This window comes from Xenopus laevis, chromosome 5S (genome assembly GCF_017654675.1).
Source record: "Xenopus laevis strain J_2021 chromosome 5S, Xenopus_laevis_v10.1, whole genome shotgun sequence".
Lineage (NCBI taxonomy): Eukaryota > Metazoa > Chordata > Amphibia > Anura > Pipidae > Xenopus > Xenopus laevis.
Window position 1 is genome coordinate 124,809,668 of NC_054380.1, and position 22,641 is coordinate 124,832,308.

Consider the following 22,641-nt stretch of genomic DNA (forward strand, 5'->3'; position numbering starts at 1 on the left):
GGTGTGACTTCAGGGTTTTCGGCGCGGCTTTGGGTCTTTTTGGCGCGGCTTCAGGTGTGACTTCGGGTTTTCAGTGTGGCTTTGGGTCTTTTCGGCACGGCTTCTGGTCTTTTCGGCACAGCCTCAGGTCTTTTCATGGCTTCGGATCGGCTTCAGGTCTTTTCGGGGCAACTTCGGGTCTTTGGTGTGGCTCCGGGACTTTTCGGGGCGGCTTTGGGTATTCCGTGTGACTTCAAGGTTTTCGACGCGGCTTTGGGTCTTTTTGGCACGGCTTCAGGTCTTTTCGACGCGGCTTTGGGTCTTCGGTGGCACAACTTTACAGCACAACTGGGTCCACCTTTAGTCCCAGGCCCAGTACAGCTGTACCCCCTGTGCCCCCCTGATGAGGGCCCTATATACGGAACACCTATATTCTACACCAAGTCCACCTCCTTAAATATATTACTGCTAAACTTAGGCAGCAAGAATTAGGGATTGGGCTGAATCCCAAAAAAGTGGATTCGGTGCATCCATATAGAGCACATGGATATTTCTCATGATCCCATGATCAGAAACTCCTGCAAATTCAAAAGAAATATAATTTATTCTAATGGGTTACAGTCATCACATAGAATCAAATCTACGACACTGTATTTATCCACTAATTAAATAAAGCTTGAATGGCTGCAGTATATCACACGGGTAGCCCTCGGGATATCAGCCTCTCACACTGTATGTTTTTTTTTTTATTTGCTCTGCTTCAGATTCAGATCTCTCCAGAAAAACAATCGAGTCTGATTCATATGCAGAATCCCACAAGTACAGTATGGCAGAAGTGCTGCTTATGTTAAAGGGGAAGCAGTTGCCTTTGGATCAGGACATACACTTACCCTTGTCCCTTGAAGCTCTTTATAATGCATGGTCCCTTGCTATAATAAACAGGCCTGTATCTATGTCTCTATCTAGTCTCGATGGGCAGCACCACCTAGACGGAAGGCCTAGAAACCCTGCCTAATACCTTGCTAAGTGCCACAGAAAGGCAGAACAATAGCACTCAGAGGAAGTCTGTTTTCTTTAACAATATTGAATTATCCAAAGAAAACAGAGCTTTGTCATGTTGTGTTTCAGGCTCATTGCCCCATTAAACCAGGATGTAGAATCAATAAGGATCCTTTTGTTTCCATCCCTCTCACCTTCCTTTTTGTTAAGGCTTTGCACAGATTACTTTGAGGATCTGAGAATTTACTGTCTCACTGCGAGGAACGACTCAGTATATGCAAGATGCATGCTTACCTGCCTTGGAACCAGAGAAAACACTTCACCTTCACTAAACTTCATTACGGGTCGACTGTTCCCAATTGATCCCTAATGGTGTTTGCCTTTATCCATTGATAAATTGTTCAGATGAGAAACCAGGTCATTAGATAAATAACTATCAATATTATTAAATAATGTATCCTTTTAGGACTGACATATATATGGCACTTTATAGAGATTACACATCATATCAATCGCCAGTGAAGCTTACAATCTAATCTAAAATCTAAAATCACACACAAACTACATTATCTAAATTATAATCAACTTCATAGTTTGTTTTAAGGTAAATTTCCACAAAGAATATTATCACCGGCATTAACGTGGGAGTGTGCTTCTTATGACTTGAAAGGGGATCTAAACCCCAAAATATAAATTCGATTATATTTATACGAAGTGGGCCTGTGAGTACTTATACAATTTACATTGATTTCACTGCTCGGCAAGATTGGCTAAAAAGGGGTGGTTCACCATTAAGTTCACTTTTAGCATGTAATAGAATAGGCTAATTCTAAGCAACTTTTCCATTGGTTTCCATTATTTATAGTTTTATAATTATTTCCCTTTTTCTTCTGACACTTTCCAGTTTTCAAATGGGGGTCACTAAAAAATTCTCTGTAAGGCTACAAATTTATTGTAATCACTATTTTTTATTACTCACCTTTATATTCAGACCCTACTCCTATTCATATTCTAGTCTCCCGTCTAAAGCAATGTATGGTTACTATGGTTACTCCGATGAGCGTGCGCGGTTCTGCACAGGCGCGCACACGCACTGCGTTTTACGCCGGTCGCGGCAGGAAGGAAGTAGCCTGAAAAAGACCTTGACTCCAGGACCCCCTGCGTGCATACAAGAATGTTTTTTGGGGGGGGCGGCAGATCGGGCGCCCACCAGGGTTTTTTCCCAGTGTCTCGTCGGCCCAGTCTGACACTGGTTACTAGGGTAATTTGGAACCTGGCAACCAGACTGCCGAAGTTGTAAACTGGAGAGCTGCTAAATATGAAGCTAAATAACTCAAAAACCTCAAAAAATCAAAAATGAAAACCAATCACACGTTGTCTTAGAATATCACTCTCTGCATCATACTAAAATTTCATATATAGGTGAATTCCCCAGCCCTCTTTGAAGGAAAGAGTGCAGAGCTGTCCAACCCACCCCCGGATTTATTGGAAGTTATCAGAATTTGAGGTCTGTCCCAAGGTCTCCCATCATTCCGACTAATTCCCCCTGATTTTTGACGACTTCGGTCAATTTTCGACGAAACTCCAGTGTGCGCATGTGCAGAACATTTCAGTACAATTTATTTGGCTTACTAACGCGCATGCGAGTGACATCAGTTCCACGGACCTCACATCTGCTGACGCCACATCTTTCGGCGGGGGCGCTGCCGCATGACACCAGATGACAGTTCTGAGATTGTCTCTAACTATGAACTTCCTGTATTCAGTTAACCCCTGGAGTTGCTGACTCCCAGTTGAGCCAAAAGCAGGAATACAAACCCACCAGTCTGACTGTTCTAACCCCCACTATTATACACAAGCACCATCTGCATGCCAGTCACTGTCTCTTTAATAAATAACCGTGGACTTTAAAGGAGAACTAAACCCTAAGATTGAATATGGCCAAAAGTGCCATATTTTATATAGTGAACTTATTGCACCAGCCTAAAGTTTCAGCTTGTCAATAGCAGCAATGATCCAGGACTTCAGACTTGTCACAGGGGGTCACCATCTTGGAAAGTGTCTGTGACACTCACATGCTCAGTGGGCTCTGATTGGCTGTTGAGAAGCGAAGCTTAGGGGTCGTCACAAATGATCAGCCTTATATTGTGACATTTCTATTCTATGTGGACTGTATATTGTGAGTGGCTCCCTAAGCTCAGTAAGTGACAGCAGCACAGAGCATGTGCAGTGAATCAGCAGAAAAGAAGATGGGGAGCTACTGGGGCATCTTTGGAGACACAGATCTTTACTGCTAAAGGGCTGTGGTTGCCCAAACACAATGTACAACATTTCAACCTACTTCTTTAGTTAGACTCTACTTCTCCTTTAAATCTTGCATTTCTCACAATCTTGATGGTTTCTTCCACTTTTCCACTGTGAGTTTCCGCTGGTAATATATCAGATAAAGGGAGGGGATCGGTGTCCTATATTTTATCATGGGCCATATCGAATTATTCATCAGTGAGCGTTTTCCAGCTCGTGTCAAACAAATTGGCCAGCCTGAAGTAGCTAATAATCTGTGGCAGGGCTATGTAAATTATACATTTCACAAACAAGCTCAGTGATTTACTGCTCTGCAGCACAAATGCCAGTGTCTGATGGTAGTACTTAAGCATGCAAGGGAACTGCTTAAAGGGGAAGATAATCCATTATTATGAAAGAAAGCAACTTTCCCCATATACAGTCACTACAAAATTTGTTTGGAAATATAACTGGTAATAAGATCACTATCTATTTTTTTTGTGCACTGCTGGTTCTGACTGTTGGACCAATGGAGCAGAAGGCAGCTGAGATGTGTAAAGCATGCAAGGCTGATTTCTGCTACATTGCTTCAAGAGACAACCAGTAGTGCAGAAAGGGGCAGAACAAGAATTTCAATTGCATTTACATTTCGGACTGGGATTCAAAATAGGCCCTGGCATTTCAAGTACACATAGGTGGAAATTTACTAAAGGGCGAAGTGGCTAACGCTGGCGAAAATTCACCAGCGTGACGTAATTTCGGCACTTCGCCGATTAACTAACGGTAGCTGGAGTAATTTCTCTGGCGTACTTTCGCCAAGGAGATAGACTCTGGCGCAACTTCACACTCTAATGCCAGGTGAATTTTCGGTCTGGCGAAAGAACGTTACTAGGCAAATTCACTAAGTTTTTGATTTTACTGACCGTTACCTCTATCGCCAGACTTGCCTTCGCCACCTCAGACCAGGCGAAGTGCAATAGATAGTTCCTCAAAAAAAAGTTGAAAATTTTTCTAAGTCCCAAAAAACGCTGGCGTTTTTTCCTATTTAAAGGGTGATAGACTGAAGGATCGTAATTTTTTTTTTTTGGGGTCCCTCCTTCCCCCCTTCATTTGCTAACATATGGCACCTAAACTATACTGTGGGCACATGTATAGGGCATTATAACAACTCTATACCTGGCCTTGTGTAGTGTAATGTATTTGCTGCAGCATATACGTCCATTGTACTTAAACTGCGCGCTGTATGCTAATTCGCCAAGCTAGCGTGACTTCGAACTGCTGAGCGTAATTTTGCCAGCATTCGGCACCCTGTGCGCAACTTTGGATCTTCGTACATTATCGTTGTCCAAAGCCATCGCTGGCGAATTTTCGCTGGGTACTGAATTTGCCCTATAGTGACTGTCTATGGCATCTTACATCAGCTTCTCTGGCATGCGAGTGAAGAGTAGCCACGGGTGGCAACCCTACCTGCAATTGCAGGATCTGCTTCCTCTGTAGTTACGCCCCTGGCTCAGAGGTTGGGCCCCAAATGTTCTTTGCCAGTGTTAGTGCCCCAGACAGGGGTGTAACTAGGGTTGCCACCTGGCCGGTATTTTACGGACCTGGCCGGTAAAAATGATGGTTGATCCCAATGTTATTAATAGGGAAAAAAGATAAATATATAGGAAGGCCGGTATTTTTTTCTGGAAAAGGTGGCAACCCTAAAGCTGGCCATAGATGTGGAGATTTTTTAAAAGATCCGATCCTCATCGCCAGGCCGCGATTATCTCTGAACGATCGTACGAATTGTCCATCAACTAAAAAGACCAATTTGCCAGGAAAACAAAGGGGAGCTGCCTGCTTGGCCCTGCAAACATAGATACATTGCACTGGGACCGACAAAGATTTTTTGACCCGGCCGATCAATTTCCTGACAGATGTCGGCCGAAAAATCGCAAGATGTACGATCATTCTAATCCCACTAATCGCACGATAATTTCGAAGGAATGGTCGGACTTCGCTAAAATCGGTCGGCAAGAGAAATCTTTGTGTCTATGGGGAGACCGTACTGAATGAGCCATTTCAATCTAAACAGGCAAAACAAAACAACCTATGGGTATTTGGGGGGGGCCCCTAAAAATGAATTTGCTGTGGGGCCGAGGTACATCTTCAGAGTGAGAAGCCTGTGTGTTCAGCTCTCAGCTAATTCCCGCCACATCCAATGTGTAACGTAAGAAATACAAATAGATGCAGGTGTGCGGCCCCGAAGCCTCATTCCTATTGATACAGCCGTGAGCGCGCCTCCTGATTGACAAGCGGCGTCTCCATGGCAGCCGCCTCAGCGGCGCCGGCTCAGCGACAAGAGGCTTCTCGGAGCAGTCCATGAATGGAGAGAGAGGGGGGGGGAGTGTGACGTCACGGGGCCGGCGCCAGAGAGTCTGCAGCAGCTCCCTCACTCCCTCTTATTCTGTGGCGCGGGTTTGGTGCAAATTCATCACCTGTCAGGGGGGGGTTAGGCGAAATGTACACAGCTGCGAGAACAAAAAAGAGGAGGAAAAAAAGTTAGGGGAGGAATCCTTTTCCAATTGGGCCAGATGTGTGGAGACAGAAGAAAGAAAAGGAGTTGAGGAGACCGCATTGCATCACAGGCAGAATAGAACCCAAATGCCTCCCCTCCCTCCTCTCATACAGTGCCAGGCACCCGGGGAGGAAGCTCTCGTCATTGGCTGATAGTGTCACATGTTCCTGCCCAGGTCTGGGCTGGGAGTCAAAACAGTCCCTGGCAGAGGCAAAATCAGCTCCTCACCAGCCCACTAAATAGTGACTTTTTATGGCAACCCCTCTGGCATTTGCCAGAACCCACTGAAAACAATAATGCCTTCCTCGGTTCCCTCACATACCTACAGTGTCTGGGGTCACCGACTCTCTGGCACTCACTGGCTACTGGTGCGAGGAGACCCATAACTGCAGCATTTCTTTTGCTTTGATTTTTAAATGACACATGAAGCAAACGTGGAGTTCCAATTCAATACATTCATTACATGGTTTGGAATTGGAGTTTGTAAGAGTCATTGCATTGACAAACACCACCAAAACCATTTCATAAATAAAGTTGGTCAAAATCAGGCGATTATACAATCCCCACACAAGACCAACTGCAACCTACCCTAATATTCAATTGTATAATTGTATTTATGTGTATAAATGTATTTCAAGACAAATTGGAATTTAGCTGGTCATTGCGACTCCATTCGACATGGTTATCAGACCCCCCAGGTGGGCAGAGGACTAGTAAGTGGGACTGCTGAGTAGTATGGGGACCCCATGATTTTTGAGGGCATTTGCACTGATGCCAGTAGTTGCCCTTACTCGATATAAGCATCTTAATTGGGCGCTTTAGCTCAAGTCTGCAGATTATTGATCCTTGTGCGGGGCCCCAGGAGGGCCTGTCCAGCCCAAGACTGGCAAACTGTGGATTTTAGCAAATGCCAGAGGGCCTGCAGTGTGATGTTAGAGTTGGACAATGTTTAGCAGCGTTGGACTGGGGTGTGCGAGGCCCACTTGAAATTCTAGGACCCCTGTTTAGACCTGGGCCTGTCTGACCACAAAAAAAACAGCCAAATATCTATCAGGTAGGTTCAAAAATCCCACTGAGGTCACTGAAGGCCACTATTTGGTGCCCTGATCCAGCGGGCCACTTATGGGTGTCCAATTGGGGCGGAGATGTTTGCTGATGGCATATTCTGTGACCCTGGTGCGTGTTTTCTGTCTGGCGCCATGACATGTTTTGCTTCATGCCTCACCTGCTCTCTCACGGATTTCTATCAGGGTGACTTCTCCTCATTGGATTTTTAACATGTGGAAAGGGAAGATCAAGGGCGGCCGCAGAGAGATCAAAGAGAGGGACACGAAGCCTTGCGCCCCAGTCCTGTAACTGTAAAGCCGTGCTCCCCAAAAATGCTGGGCACTTTACTATTGCTCATAATTGATACAGATGGCAGCCGCTGAATGGATGGATACTATACCAGAGGTCATAGGCACCTTTCTATTGTTCCCATTATTTACACAGCCATCTCCTTTTTAGTTCACTTTGGGCCAACCAATGAAAATATTCAATCAAGACCGTAATCCTTCACGATTGCAAGATTAATGGTTGGGAGACCAGGATCGGGTCTAGATCAAGGGGAAAGAAGCAGGGGAGCGACGAGGTAGGCCAGAATCAGGTCTGGTTTAAAGGAGGGAGGGCAGCGAGGGAGCATAATGGGAGGGCAAGATGGGGTCTGGATTGGTGGGACCCACTGGGTTTTTTCCCGGTATCCAACCAACTCATCTGACCATGGTTCCAGCCCTTGCCCAAACACAAGCATCATCCTTCACCTATGAGTGATCGGAACTGCCTCCTGAAAGTCTGTCAGTAAAGTTGAAATGAGACAATAACTATCCAATCTGGCAGTGTATGGCCTTCTTATCTACTGTATATTTATTTCCCTTTCCGAAATGTAAAGTGAAGTTAAGTGAGTGCATGTGTTCCCATAGAAGCCGGCATGCTACAGGCAAATGGATTTAATAAGGATGAGATGACGTTACAGAAGATTGTGGTACCATTTATCTGTGTTGATCAAGCCCTTTTTTGCTCGTGGCTTTAGTTGAACCCACTACAAAGCATTTCAGGCGTACGGCAAAGGCAATGGTTCAGCAATATCTTTCACATCATTTTCCTGAACATTCGTTAGCTAATTAGTCACATGCCTTGAATTAAAGGATGAAAGGTAAACAGAGAGAAGATTGTATAAAAGAATCCCATGAGCCGTTGGGATTTGTACGGCTCTAAGTATCAGCGTGGGACTCGGAGCTGCCCGTGCTGCCAGTTTGGAATTCCAGCAGTCGCTAACTAGGAAGAGATCCCCAGTGTTAGTGCGGACGTAAAATCCATTGGCTAAGCTGGAATTTGATGAGCTTAAAAGAATACAGCGATGGGGCCTGTGCTCAAACAAAACTAGCAATGGAATTTCACAAGAGAAACATGTTCAACATAATAGCAGTGATTAACAGCGAGGTCCATGGGATGCTACATACTAACTGCCGGAATGATCCACTTGCTATATAATAGCCTGTAATAGTCTGTATGTGATCCCAGCATCAAGGGGTCGACAAAAAGGATCAAAGAAAGGAAGGCTGTATTTTATGGCTATAGGTATATGGCAGCTAGTCTTTGTTTAGCATTCATCGGTAGGGTTGCCACCTTTTCTGGAAAAAAATACCGGCCTTCAGTGCCGGGCCAAGCTGACTGGGCGCCCTAGGCGACCCAGCCGGCCTCCAAGCTCCCCTCTGTGCTTGTGTGCGTGCGCATGCTCCTCTACATGCACGCACCCCCCCATCCAGCGTGCGCACACATGCACAGATCGACGGAGGGGAGGGGAAAAACCGAAGAGGTAAGCTCGGCAAGGGAGAGGGAGGGCAGGGGAGATATCACCAGATGAGAGGGGAAAAAGCCGGAGGGGAGGGGGAGAGAGCTGGAAGGGAATGGAGAGGGAGCGCGAACATGGACTAGGGGTAGGCAGAAGACAGGTACCTGCCCAGCGCCCCCCTTTCATTGCGCCCTAGGCAGGTTCCTCTTCTGCCTACCCCTAGTTCCGGCCCTGCCGGCCTTCTTATATATTTATCTTTTTTCCCTATTAATAACATTGGGAACAATCATCATTTTTACCTGCCAGGCTGGTAAAATACCGGCCAGGTGGCAACCCTATCCATCAGACAAGTCTATGCCAACACATTCAGGCAGGCTTTAAAGGAGAATGAAAGCCTTGTACCTAAATTAGGACCTGTGGGGAAATGCTCCACTGCACCCTCTTAATTCATCCCCATTCACCCTACTTGGTTCCATAATGCAATTTAAAGAAGAGGGTAAGACCTAAGTGCACTGCATTTATTGACGCAGTGTGTTGTGGGAATATTCGAGCTGTCACCTAGTTTGGAGGTGGCAGCGGATACAGGGTTCAACTGCTTCAATAGGTGCAGCAACATTTGATTCAGGAGAGGAGGCGATAGAAACACAATGGTTGCCGAGTACAACTATACAGAAGGGCAACGACTGTATGTTGACGAAGAATGTCAGAGGAGTTACTTCGGGGGCCAAGGCCCCTTCACAAAGATTTTTTCCAGGCCTTCTCTGCACATATTCAAACTTGAACCCCCAATCAACCCCACAACAGATATTTGCGGGTTAACAAGGATCTTGCTGGCGCACATCCTGCCAAGAAAGTAAACCCACACCCCTGTACTGTCAGGCCCCCGGTACTATAGGGTCCACTTACACAGGCGCAAACCCCTTACAATGCTTCCTTGGTAATTACGTCACTGAAGAATGCGCTTTTCATGGGGAACAAAGTGACGATTTATTGTAGTTGTGATGTCAAGAGCTGAGGTGGCATTGTTGGGTTGTAATTGTGCGAGTCACTTTTAGCTGCTCATTCTTTCCATTTCTTTTTCCTCGCTATCTACTTTTGAGTGGATCTGAGGACCTGTATGTATTGTTGTACACATGTCTAATTGCGTCTGTGTGAGCAGTTGTGTTTTATAGTCAGTGTGGTGTATATATGAGTGGTGACAAATCCTTTAGCAGGGCATAGAGGTCCTCTCTGGCACACAGAGAGTTATAGGGCAGATGCCAATGGGCGGATTAGCAAGATGTTTGTTTACATTGACTCCATCCTTAAGCCGTTAGGCAATCACATCATGCCACAAACACTGTCACAACAAAATCTGTCCCTGATCAGTGACAGCCATGGCTGGAGACGTGTGACGTGCCAATAGACTCGCTGTTCTTTTCCCTCTTTGCGACCTCACAAGGCTGCATAGCATCATCCCAGGTCAATCTGGGAATAAGCTTGGCCGCCATATGTGTGCAAGATAAGGGACTCATTCAACACACAACACCACCCACGGAGTGGCATAGTCAGGACAATTTCACCAGTCACCATACGTGACAACAATACATCCCCCCAGTGACGTTTCTCTCAGCACCACCCAAACTACAGAAATGTTTATTTGTCATAGGGCTATGAGTTAGCCATGTTGCTCCTCACAGTGCCCCAATGGGTGACACTTAGCTGTTATATCAAAGTAGGGATAAATAACTTTGACCCTTTTTGCTAATAAATGCTGACAATGATAGAAAATATAAAGGAAATATCTGCTCAGCCGTGCCCTGCCTAGAACACAACTACACCCTGAGGGGGCCAGGAGTACAGCACAACCCAACAGACCCTCTTGTGCAAGTTTTAGGTGTGGGGCTAAACAAACTGTTGTGGAAATAAATATTATATCTTAATGTGGTTTCCAGGGGGTGAGACATCTCTGAGCTGCTGTTGCGGTACCTAAACTGGGGGAGGACTGAAGGATCCCAGACTGAAGTTCAGTTATGGTGAGATTCCAGGGAATCCATCAGCAGATGGCCCTCCCAAAGAATAGCCCATACAAATATCCCTTCCTCTATTGGCCATCTGAGTGTTGCACCAACACACATCTCACTGTAGATTAGTGATGTGCGGGTTGGGGAAAAACTCAACTCGACCCTAACCAGCAAAATGTTGCCATTGTAGGACCCGCTCCCATCCCGTACTCACATCTTCTTGCTCTGTACAATACTTTTTGGGACACATTTGGTTCCAAGACAAGGAATCTTCAGGAGGAATGTACTTACCCAGTCTAACCCACAATGGTTGGCTAAATCTCAACACAAACCCGTCCCAACTGATGGTCAACCTGAGGATCACCCTGGGTTTCGGATCAACCCACACATATCACTACTGGAGATCTAACATGTTAACATTTATTTTAGTTATGGTCAACATAAATAGTTGCTTTCAAAAAATAAAACTTTGGACACTTAGCGTTGGCACTTGCTGGGTCGCCAGATATCCGGCAACGCTTTGGGTCAGTATCTTAAAATACTCACAAGTTCATGTCTTTCCATAGTGGCGGTCAGTACCCGGATAGCAACACAGGTGTAAGTACAGGGGTAGATGGACTTGAATGTAGCAGGGGCCCCACAACCATAACTAACAAGATCTTTTTGACATTTATGGATAAGGGAGGGGGTTAGAAACTCAACCTCCTAGGGTTGCCACCTGGCCGGTAATTTACAATGTTATTAATAGGGAAAAAATTTAAATATATAGGAAGGCTGGTATTTTTTCCAGAAAAGGTGGCAACCCTACAAGCGCCCAATAAGAATAGAATAATTCCCACATTTATAAAACGGTATTTTCCAGGTTTATGTTATATCCCACCTACCCCCCTGAAAATGGGCACCTTCCCATTCCTACATCACTACAGGCCCCTCTTCTGTAACTGCTGCCCTGAGCTCTGGGAACCTGTTTGTTCTGGGCCTTCTGGGAAAAACCTGGTGATCCAGTCCAGCGCATTCCACTCCCACACTGCTGCTATAGGCACCGGCTGTCCCTCATTAACAGACCGGGACTCTCAGGCACCGACCTCTTCTCTCGTTAAACATTATTCTAATGATTTGCACGAATAATTCTGTCTTCTCAGGGTTTATAAACCCTCTCAGGGTTTATAAAGCCAAACTGGCAACTTGTTATCTCTTTGTTGCAATGACACGCAGAAGCTGAAAATGAAAAAAAAAGATAGTAGAGACCCAGAATCAATATATGAATATAATGTAAAAGTAGCAGAGTATTATTTGTTTCCACTATCGACCCTGTGCATGCCATTGGAGAACATGACTCCTCTTCAGCATACAAACTGCCATCCCTCTGCTGGTCCTTTCCAGGCCATGTTTTCACTGTGGCCCCCAGACCTCCACAGTTGTGGGGTCTTTTATAGCCATCCCTTCCTCCTTATTTCACAGGGACCCTGAAAGAACTCCAGCCTGTTCTTCCCTGATTCTGGCCCTGAAGGCTGACCTTTGCTCAGACATACCCCAAGGGAGAATACAGATGCTATAGATACTGAGGGAGAATACAGATACTGGAGAGGAAGAATGCCGAGTCCATAACTAGAGGGGTAGGATGTACATACCTATGACAGAGATGGAGAGTACAGATACTATAGACATAGACAAAGCTTCTAGACACCAGAGCTAAATAGGGAGAATTTACATGTTGAAGCAAGAGAGAGAATTAATACAGGTACTGGATGTAGAGAATACATACAGGTATGGGATCTGTTATCCGGAAAGCTCTGAATTACGGAAAGGCCATCTCTCATAGACTCCATTTTATCAGAATAATTGAATTTTTTTTTAAAGAATTTCCTTTTTCTCTGTAATAATAAAACAGTCGCTTGTACTTGATCCCAACTAAGATATAATAAATCCTTGGAAGCAGAACCAGCCTATTGGGTTTATTTAATGTTTACATGATTTTTCTAGTAGACTTCAGGTATGAAAATCCAAATTATGGAAAGATCCATGATCCGGAAAACCCCAGGCCCCGAGCATTCTTGATAATAGGTCCCATTTCTGTACAATAAATTGGGAGAATACTAGTGGGTGGAGCTAGTGGGAGAGAATACAGATGCTGTACCTAGAGGGGGAGAATACAGATACTATAGAAAAGGAGAATGTGGATGTGGGAGGAGGAGAATACAGGTATAATAGGTAGGTAGAATATGGGTGCTGGAGCTAGAGGGAGAGAACTCATATACAATACACAGTATAGATGCTGGATCTAGAAATGAAGAATACAGATACCTCAATTGCAAAAGGAGAATACAAATACATACAAAATTGAAAAGGCAAATATGGATGCTGGGAAGGAACAATATAGGCACATGTATGGGATCCCTTATCCAGAAACCCATTATCCAGAAAAGTCAGATTTACAGGGCATCTCCAATTGAGCCCATTTTCAGCAAATAATTCAATTTTTATTTCAATGATTTCCTTTTTCTTTATAGTAATAAAACAGTACAGGTATGGGACCTGTTATGCAGAATGCTTGGGACCCAGGTCTTTCTGGATAATGGATCTTTCCATAATTTGGATCTTCATACCATAAGTCTACTAGAAAATCATGTAAACATAGGCATAAACAATAGGCTGGTTCTGCTTCCAATAAGGATTAATTATATCTAAGTTGGGATCAAGTACAAGGTACTGTTTTATGACAGCAAAAAAAGAAATCATTTTTAAAAATTTGGATTATTTGGATAAAATGAAGTCTATGGGAGACGAACTTTACGTAATTCGGAGGTTTCTGGATAATGGGTTTCCGTGTATTATAATACACGGAAACCCATTATCCAGAAACATCTGAATTACATAAAGTTCATGCTGTACCTGTACATTGTATGGCAACTAAACTGCACAAATCCATATTAGAGGTAAAACAATCCTATTGGGTTTATTTGTTAAATCGGTTTTAGCAGACTTATGGTATGATGATCCAAATGATGTTTTTTAAGCATTTTGGAAAATAGATCCTATACCTCTACTGGAGAATATGTTTGCCATGCCAGAGATTATACAGGTACAGGAGAAGCAGAGGAGAGAATTGCAAGCAAGCAGCATGGCAGCAGAAATAAGTCACACTGAAAAGCTAAAAATATTTTAGAATTTAGGAGAATCAGCAATGACACTGAGATAAGGCTTTCCAGGCAAGTGTAAATGAAGGCAGACTTGCCCTTGGCTCTATACTGCATGTATTGAATGAGAATCAAGCCTAGAACCCTAGAAAACTCAGCTCCTCTTCAGTCCCATCAGCTGGAGAAAGTGATAGAGGAGCCGGGAAAGTCCTTATTCTGTAGCTGTTGGGTGGGCCATATTGGCGGGTAATGGAGATTAATAGATATATTGCTCGTGGCATATATTAACTGCTTTAACGCTTTGCTGCAAAATGAGCCTCGGAGACAATGAATAATGTGCAATTAAATGTGCGGTCCAGAAAGCTCAGGCTCGGCCATTTATTATGTGTTTTCTACTGTAACACGATTATCTTGGCGTAGATTAGGATAAATCCACTGCACATATGTTCCCTGTGCCCGTGCCGTTATTCAGATGGAGCAGGTACCTAAGGCTGTGGGTATGAGGAGACAGGATTAACAGGAAGAATCTCTTTTCTATTATACCTGCTGGAAGCAAAGGGGAGGTTGGGCTTTAAAGGGAAAATATACCCTGTAGATGGTTTACATTCTGTGTGTAACCTGTACCTGTAATAATGCAGAGTGGAAGCTACCATACTGCTTCATGTGGTGTTCATGCAAATGGCCTGTAGATGTCACTGTGCTCATACTTTGCATACTTCCTGGTAGCTTAAAAGTGAGAGTCAGTTACTGTTGTGTAATGCCTGCATGACTCTGCTAATAAAGCACTGTTATACTCTACTCATCCTCGGCTACCCAAAACATAACAAATGGCGACAAGGATGGCTCTTCTACCTCTGCAGCAGCCTGCACCTTTTCTCCCAAACCCTGGTGAGCCTACCATACCTTTTACTGCTTGGATCCGTATGTTTGAAAATTACATTATTGCTGCTGACCAAGGGGAGATTTCTGCTGCTAGAAAGCGTGCTTTATTTATTCAAGAGGGTCCCTTTTGGGGGGGGGGTAGGATAGCCACCCTTCGGCCTCATGTTTTTCTATGGTCATGAAACTCCTCGGTAACTTATAATATCCTTATAATTTATAAGAGTAATTCTCTTTATTCGCTATATTGAAATTTTTCAAATTTGAATATATATATATATATATATATATATATATATACAGTCCTATGTGTAATAACCCCTGAGAAGATCCCATTTCTATACACGGTGGGTTGTGACTACTGAGCTGCCGGAGGATGACAGGTGAAAACCATTGATAACATTGTGAGGCACATTTATCAAGGATCGAATTTCGATATTCATGTGAGTTTTTTTAATCTCCCTTAAATTCAAATACTTTCGAAATTCGACCGAGGGGTTTATTTCATTAAAGAAAATTGAACATTCCTTATTCATAAGGTTGTTTTCAGATACACGGATACTGTAGCGCACTTCTTCTTTATAGACACCTTTAGGGTAAGGCCACTTCAGACGACTTCGGAAAACGAATCGCCCGCGTGTGATTAGCGCCGGCATTTTTTCATTTTAGCTGGCGCAGAGTGAGGGAAGGCGTTTGGGGAGATTGGTCGCCGCAAAGACGAGGCGATTAGTCGCCAGGCGACCAAATCTCCCCAAAACGCCCAGTGTGGCCTTACCCTTATGGGGAGGCATCCTAATATTAATAAGCAGCGGCAATGGAACAGCAGACACACAGGTGTGCCAGGCCCAGGATAAGCAGGCTGGAAGGATTCTTGGGTCGGTATCATGATCTGGACTGTCACTGAAATACTAACTATCCCGGGCCCAGAACAGAGAGCGAGGGCCAGTGAGTATTACCTGATATGTAAATGGGGAAACACTGAGAGGCTTTTCCCTTGTCACTGATACAGGTTAATTATAGTAAAGCAGATAATCCTGCCAAGGTGTCTAGTAGAGGTCACAAGCCTTTTTCATAGTTGGTGCTGAGGAATCACATCAGAATATCAGGGCAAGGCCCATGAAGAAGGTGCCCCTGGCATTGCAATATTAGTCCCCACTTCACCCTGCCAGTGTCATCAAATTATTGCCCAAAAATGGTAGGGTCTGGGTGATGACAATTTTGCTTCCCGGGGGTTTTGTGCATGAAAATTTTCTTATATTTTCTTATCCTATCCATGCAAATGATATGGGTGAAGTTCCTCCATTTGTTTATCTAAATCTTGGCATGTATTGGTCGTGTGGGTGATGCCATACTGCTCAACCTGTTGCACTTTGCTTCAGCAGTGATGCTGTGCGGCCTCAGCAGTGACACAGACAGGACCTGCCGTTAGTACAGACCTGCATGCTTCAAACCTGCACCTGCGTATTTCCCCTTTAACTGTACCCTAGTGTCAGGAATATTAGACGAGACGGAACTGGTGGCACGGGAGGTTAGGGGCATTGCTATTAAATAGTAATGATAGAATGTTCTGCATTGGCCTCCCACTAATACATCCAATTACTGTTCAACCCAAAGCTCACAGTGGCCCCCTCATTATAGAATGAGAGAATTAAATAATTGAATATACATCTTTACTTATGGAGGCGCACAGAATAAAGCTGCTGCATGGAAACGCAAGAGCAAACACTATATATACAGTATATATATATATTATATACACACACACACACACATATACACACATATACATAGATATACACACACAGGGCCGCCACCAGGGGGGGACAAGTGTCCCGGCCGGGCCCGGGCATGAAGGGGGGCCTGGCAGTGCTGCAGTTTTGAAAAGAGCAAGGCCCCCCTTGAGAGCGCCGAAGCCTGCGGCCATCCCGAACAGCCGAAGGACCCGAAGCCACAAAAACAGCAGAAGCCGAACTACCGAAGCGGCAAAAAGACCCGAAGTCACAAAAAGGAGGCGAAGTTGAAGTCCTGAAGCCACGAGTTCAATTCTACTGAACACCAATGTGGGGTTTTTTTTTTGTTTTTTTTTAAATCCCTGGCCACAAATGTATTATTTTAATATTCTATAGGCCCCTGCCACCAATGTTTTTTTTTTACAAAAATTTTGGAGCCCCAATTTTTTTTTAACTTGTAAGGGGGGCCCTGCTACCACTGTTTTTTTAAAAAAAAAAAATTGGGGGGGCTCCAATTTTTTTTAACTTGTAAGGGGGGCCGAGGCACCAATGTATGTTATTTTGTTTAATTTTTTGGGGCCCCAATTTTTTTTTTAATTTGTAAGGGAGGCCCTGACCATCAATAGTTTTTTATAACTTGTGTGGGGGGGGGGGTTACTTTTTTAGCGCTGATGTCTGTGTGGTCTTTGGGCGGGATGGAGTGGGGCTTGGGTGGAGTGGGTGGGATCTGGGGTGGGGCTTGGGCGTTAGTGTGGGCGGAAATTTTTGTTGTACGGGGCCCCGTGATTTCTAATGGTGGCCCTGTACACATATACATAGATATACACACACATATATACACTAGGATTGCCACTTTTGCTGGTGGCTAAACCCGAATAAAGGGGGCAGGGCAGATAGCATTGGGGGTGGAGCAGTGATGTTCGGTTGGGCATGATGACATCAAAGATGATGTGGGTCAGGGTTATTACATGACTTATATGCAACTGGCTTGATTTCTGTCCACACAGTGTTTTAAATGGGACAGAAAGTTTAGAACGTGCAGCCCTTTGACAAACGGAGATGTCCAGCTGAAACCCACATGGCTGGAAACACTCTCTCTATTCTGCCCCATGAGTAAGACCAATCCTTTAACTAAAGGTAAGGGATCTATTATACAGAAATCAGTTATCCAGAAAGCTTTGAAACACAGCAACGCTCCTTTAGAAAAACTATTTCTTATTTTTGATTGATTTGCTTCTGTTGTAATAACAAGAAATGAGCTGCACTTTTATAATAACGAAGCCATGTCAATGTGAGTATCTTGGTATTTAATTGGTTTTCATGTATTGGCCAAATGGAACCAATACTATTTGTGCATCAATTAGTCAAAGATACTCAGTGTCAGGCATCAGCGCCACAATGAGATAAATGGATTCAGATTAAACTCACGGAGTGCAGGAAAAGAAAGCAGCCCCTCTCCTGCTCCCCTGATTCCCACAGATTCTTAGTTCCCCTTGAATAGAGTGCAAGCTTTTGTGAACACGAACCACTAACATCTGCCATTGCTTTGTTTCCTGTTGTGCTGCTGACAGCTGAGGCCCCGGCTTCAAGAAAAACTAACTGTGTCAATACAACGGGGAACTACAATTCCCAGCATCCCCCACAATTAGTGCAGCAGATTACACATTGTCTCCTAAGCAAGAGAGCTTCAGGATATTGCAACCCCCAACATGCCTGGAGAAGATATGTGCAGTGAGCTGTAGTTCAGCTACAGCATCGGTTATAGACCCCGTTGCAGACAATTCCAACACAGTGGGGGTTAATTTATCAACCCTGGGCAAATCTGCCCATTGGCAATAACCCATAGCAACCAATCAAATTGCTGCATTCATTGTTCTACTTGCAGCTGGCTTTAAAAAGTGAATCACTGATTGGTTGCTATAGGTAACTGCCCATAGGCAAATTTGCCCAGTGTTGATAAATGAGCCCCAGTGTATGAGGTGGTGTATTAAAGGGGTCTAAGACGTCAGGGAGACAATCCAGCGTTTGATTTCTCCTCCCTGGCTCCTCCCTGGCTCCTCCCTATCTCCTATAAGGAATGCAGGGAGGAGAAATCGAGCGCCGCACCTTTTCTGAAGAGGAGCACAAGCGGAGTTTCGGTAAGTTATTTCTTAATAAAGACTTGGTGTTTTGTTCAATGTATACGAACGAATTTTTTTTTTTAAAAAAAAATTGATTTTACTGGTCCTTTAACTTTTGGTATGTTATAGAATATGTTATAGACTGGCCAATTCTAAGCAACTTTTCAATTGGTCTTTATTATTTATTTGTTATAGTGTTTTAATTATTTGCCTTCTTCTTCTGACTCAAGCTTTCAAATGGGGGTCACTGACCCCATCTAAAAGCAAATGCTCTGTAAGGCTACAAATGTATTGTTATTGCTGCTTTTTATTCCTCATCTTTCTATTCAGCCCCTCTCCTATTCATATTCCAGTCTCTTATTCAAATCAGTGCATGGTTGCTAAGGGAATTTGGACCCTAGCAACCAGATGGCTGAAACTGGAGAGCTGCTGAATAAAAAGCTAAATAACTCAAAAACCACAAAAGATAAAAAATTAAAACCAATTGCAAATTGTCTCAGAACACCCCCTTTAATAGAATATGTGCCCTTTTGTGGCATCTCTACAAGGGTTGGTGCTGCCATACAAACAAACAATGTGGGTGAGACACAGGGAGTTTATTGATACTGAGCAGCTTTCAAAGGAGGAAGTGGAACCTATTTAAAAAGAAGCTCCTTTTCTTCCGCCTAAAGCTCAGCCCTAAATACAACTCCCTTACACCCTGATCTTGGCCCCTACCAGCAATTACTGGCCAGCTTTACTCGGCTGGATATGTCCTGCTCAAAGAGGATGCTGGGAACTGTAGTTCAGCAACAGCTGGAGAATTTGTGTTATAGAATGAAAGAGGTTCAGCAGCGGCAGCAGCAAATGCTTAGTGGTTTTCTGGCATCCGAGCCTCTGCCCTGGTGGCCCCTGGCAGATCACTACGCCCAGCGGGACATTCCTAACCCGAGCCAAGCGGTGAGAGCAGCAGTTTAGTCGCACAGCTGGGACAGGACAGCCACGCCCCCAGCCATCGCTCATTGGTACAGAACGCGGAAGAGATTGGAGATTGAGTACAAAAGCTTCAAGCCAATCGGGAGGCAGGGGCCCCGCCTACTTGTCAGTGGCAGCTGTGGGCGGTATATAAGGCGGAGGGGAGCGCGGCGGGACTCATTCTGAGCGGAGTAGGAGACGAGTGTTGTTGTTGTAGCTGATTTGGTTACGGTTTTATCAAGGCGCGTGTGTGCGGGAGGAGCGATCCATTCCTGAGCGGTACCATGAAAGCTTTCAGTCCAGTAAGGTCTGTGCGGAAAAGCAGCCTCACCGAGCACAGCCTGGGTATTGCCCGGAGTAAAGCGCCAGTGGATGAGCCGATGAGTCTCCTGTATAATATGAACGATTGTTACTCGAAACTCAAGGAGCTCGTGCCCAGTATCCCCCCCAACAAGAAGGTCAGCAAGATGGAGATCCTCCAGCACGTCATCGACTATATCCTGGACCTACAGCTCACACTCGACTCCCACCCCACGCTTGTCTCTCTCCATCATCATCATCTCTCCCGAGTGGGAGGAAACACGTCCCGGACCCCCCTGACCGCCCTAAACACAGACATCAGCATCCTGTCCCTGCAGGTAACGACCCCCACTGCCCCCGACCCCGGGTCTTTATCCACCTAGTCTCACCCACTGCCTAGACCCCTCATATCTCTCATATTCCTATCCATACCCCCCATCACACACCTACAGATCAATACTCACTGGCCGCACCGTGACATTTCACTACCCCCCCCATACTCCCTATCTCTAAACACTAGTGCCCCCACACTAGTCTTCCTCCAGACCATTATACCCACTGCCCCTTAATGCCACCCTTTGCTTTCCATGTGCACTCGCCTATGCCCCCTAGTAATGCCATCCCTTCTCACTAATGCCTGCTCACAGTAAGACTGTCATTCTCTAGCACTAACTGCCAGTTTTACCCACAAAGCCTTTAGTTATTATCTTTTGCCCTGGCTCTGTTACGCCCCTGTCTTTACCCTTCCCTTAGCCACTTGGCATTCCCCTCACTGATGTGCCCCTCTCTTTCTCTCCTTCCAGGCGGTTGAGTTGTCATCAGAATTCACAGACGAGAGCAAATCCCTTTGTCCTTAAAATGGTGAGTTTGTCTTTCTCATTAAATCATTGTTACAAAGTGTGGTGTTGAGCTGCTAGTTGTGAGGCTCTGTGAGTGTTGTGACCACCAGCACTACTAGTACTACCCTTATGTGGGCAGGATGATGGTTATAGTTCAGTAGTTTGTAGACTTCAGCTGGTACTTTGCTTTGAATGGGTCTGTGTATGTGAGCCCAGGCCTGGGTATAAGGAGTGTTGTTGGGGGGGTTACTAATACCTTATGTGTTGCTGGTGGGTTTCTGCCATCGTTTGTTTTAAAAGTGACTTCATTTAATGAAATAATTGGTACAAGGCAGCAGACTGGCGCCTCCACTCATTGCACTTAAATAGATCCATGAGAGGAAAGAAATTGCTCCCCCCCCCCCAATCTGCATCATATGTTCCCATTTAACATCTGCCTCGCTGAGGCTAACTGCCAGTTCTGCCTGCCGCCAAGCTCTGCTGCCCTCCAGCTGTAGTCACAGGAGATGATGGGTCGTCCCAGCTTATTTAATTGTTGGGCCCCATTGTAAGTGGCTCTTTAATAGGCTTAGGCAGCACAGGGGTTAATGTGATGTTGTATAATAATGTAAGGTGTCCTCCAGCAGGGATGGGGTTAATGTACATCTGGGCCAAATGGGCGAGTGTTTGGCTAAATAGTCAGTGTGGCGCCAGTCTGTCTCCTGATCCTGAGCTAAATCTCTTTTCTCCTCAATGTCTCGCAGGTGTTCAGCCTGACTGTTTCCCTTTGCACATGACGGATACAAGACTTGATTATTATGTGAGAGCTGCAGTTGGACAGACGGCTCCTGGGAGACACAGGGGAGGGGCCACACACTCAACAGGAATTAAAGAGACTTCTCCAGATTTAAATATATATATCCCCCCCCTTGTTCTCCAATCAAGCTTCTCGGACTGCTTTTTAGTTATTTATGAAGAAGAGACTTAATGTTATAAATGACCTTTTCTTACACGGGAAGGATTGCGCTACAATTATCCCCTGCCTATGGGGAGTGCTCGTTTTAATAAAAAGAAAAAAAACGAATGTCGCCGACCGCATTCGACTCTTTTGGCGATAAAAGGGGACTAACTGCTCCAGGCACGAAGAGGAAAATTGGGAAATGATTTCAAGTTTTGCTCAAGATTATTAACCAGAAAAGCTTGGAACATATTCCACCCCCCTCCCCCTGGACTGAATGCTCCTGTTGTACATAGATCCCATTGCTTTAACTCTTTATTTGGAGTTATTTTGTCCTCCGACCCCACGACCCCCTTGTACAGTGGCAGAGATGGTGCTATTTCTGCACATGTGTAATGATTGAATCACACTAGACTTTTTATAAAAGTTTGGTTGTAAAAGCTTTTTTTTTTTTTTATACAGAATAAATCGATTGTGTTTATGGAAATGGAGTCGTCACGTTGTGTCTGATTATTGTTGCGGGAATAACGGGGCGCAAAGTCGCATGGGAATAGCCTATAGGCAGCGGGTCTCTCCTTTATCTGTAAATCCATGATTAGGAATGAAGGGTTAGTTCTTGGGTAGAAGTTGGAACTACAACATGGCAACTATACAGGCCAGAAAGCCAAACGAGCGCAGATTAACTCCTAACAGACCGGGCCCCATGGATTGTAGAGGGAGGACTCTTACTGTGACATTCTCTAGAAACTTGGTACAGTCCAGCGCTGGAATGTGACCAAAAACAACTCTTTTTATATTAGAGGTCACTGAAATCTCATTCTCCCTGGTGGCTGGATATTTCGTTTTTTTTTTTTTAATATAAACCTTTGCTTAGCGGATGAGTTTTAGGAAAAACCAAAGCTCTGGCGGGTTCTACTTGCAAACAGAGCTGCCTTGGGGGGGGGGGGGACACAAAAAGGGACAACTGCCCAGGGGCCCTCGCAGAAAATGGGGGCCCTACTGTAAGTAGGGAGAGTGCTGGAATGCTGAATGGAATGATATAATCATCTAGTGTGAACATGCAGAGTGGGGGTTCACTAGTGCGTATGTTATTA

At 44.8% G+C, this 22,641-nt stretch overlaps 1 protein-coding gene across 1 annotated transcript; it reads left to right on the forward strand.

Annotated features, from left to right (window-relative positions):
• The first annotated feature begins 19,681 nt into the window (after nt 1-19,681).
• Nucleotides 19,682-22,034, forward strand: id2.S (inhibitor of DNA binding 2 S homeolog). The gene is given in 3 exon segments (NM_001094170.1): nt 19,682-20,109; nt 20,575-20,632; nt 21,354-22,034. Coding segments are annotated over 2 exon segments (408 nt in total). The 5' UTR covers nt 19,682-19,755; the 3' UTR covers nt 20,629-20,632; nt 21,354-22,034.
• The last annotated feature ends 607 nt before the right edge of the window (nt 22,035-22,641 follow it).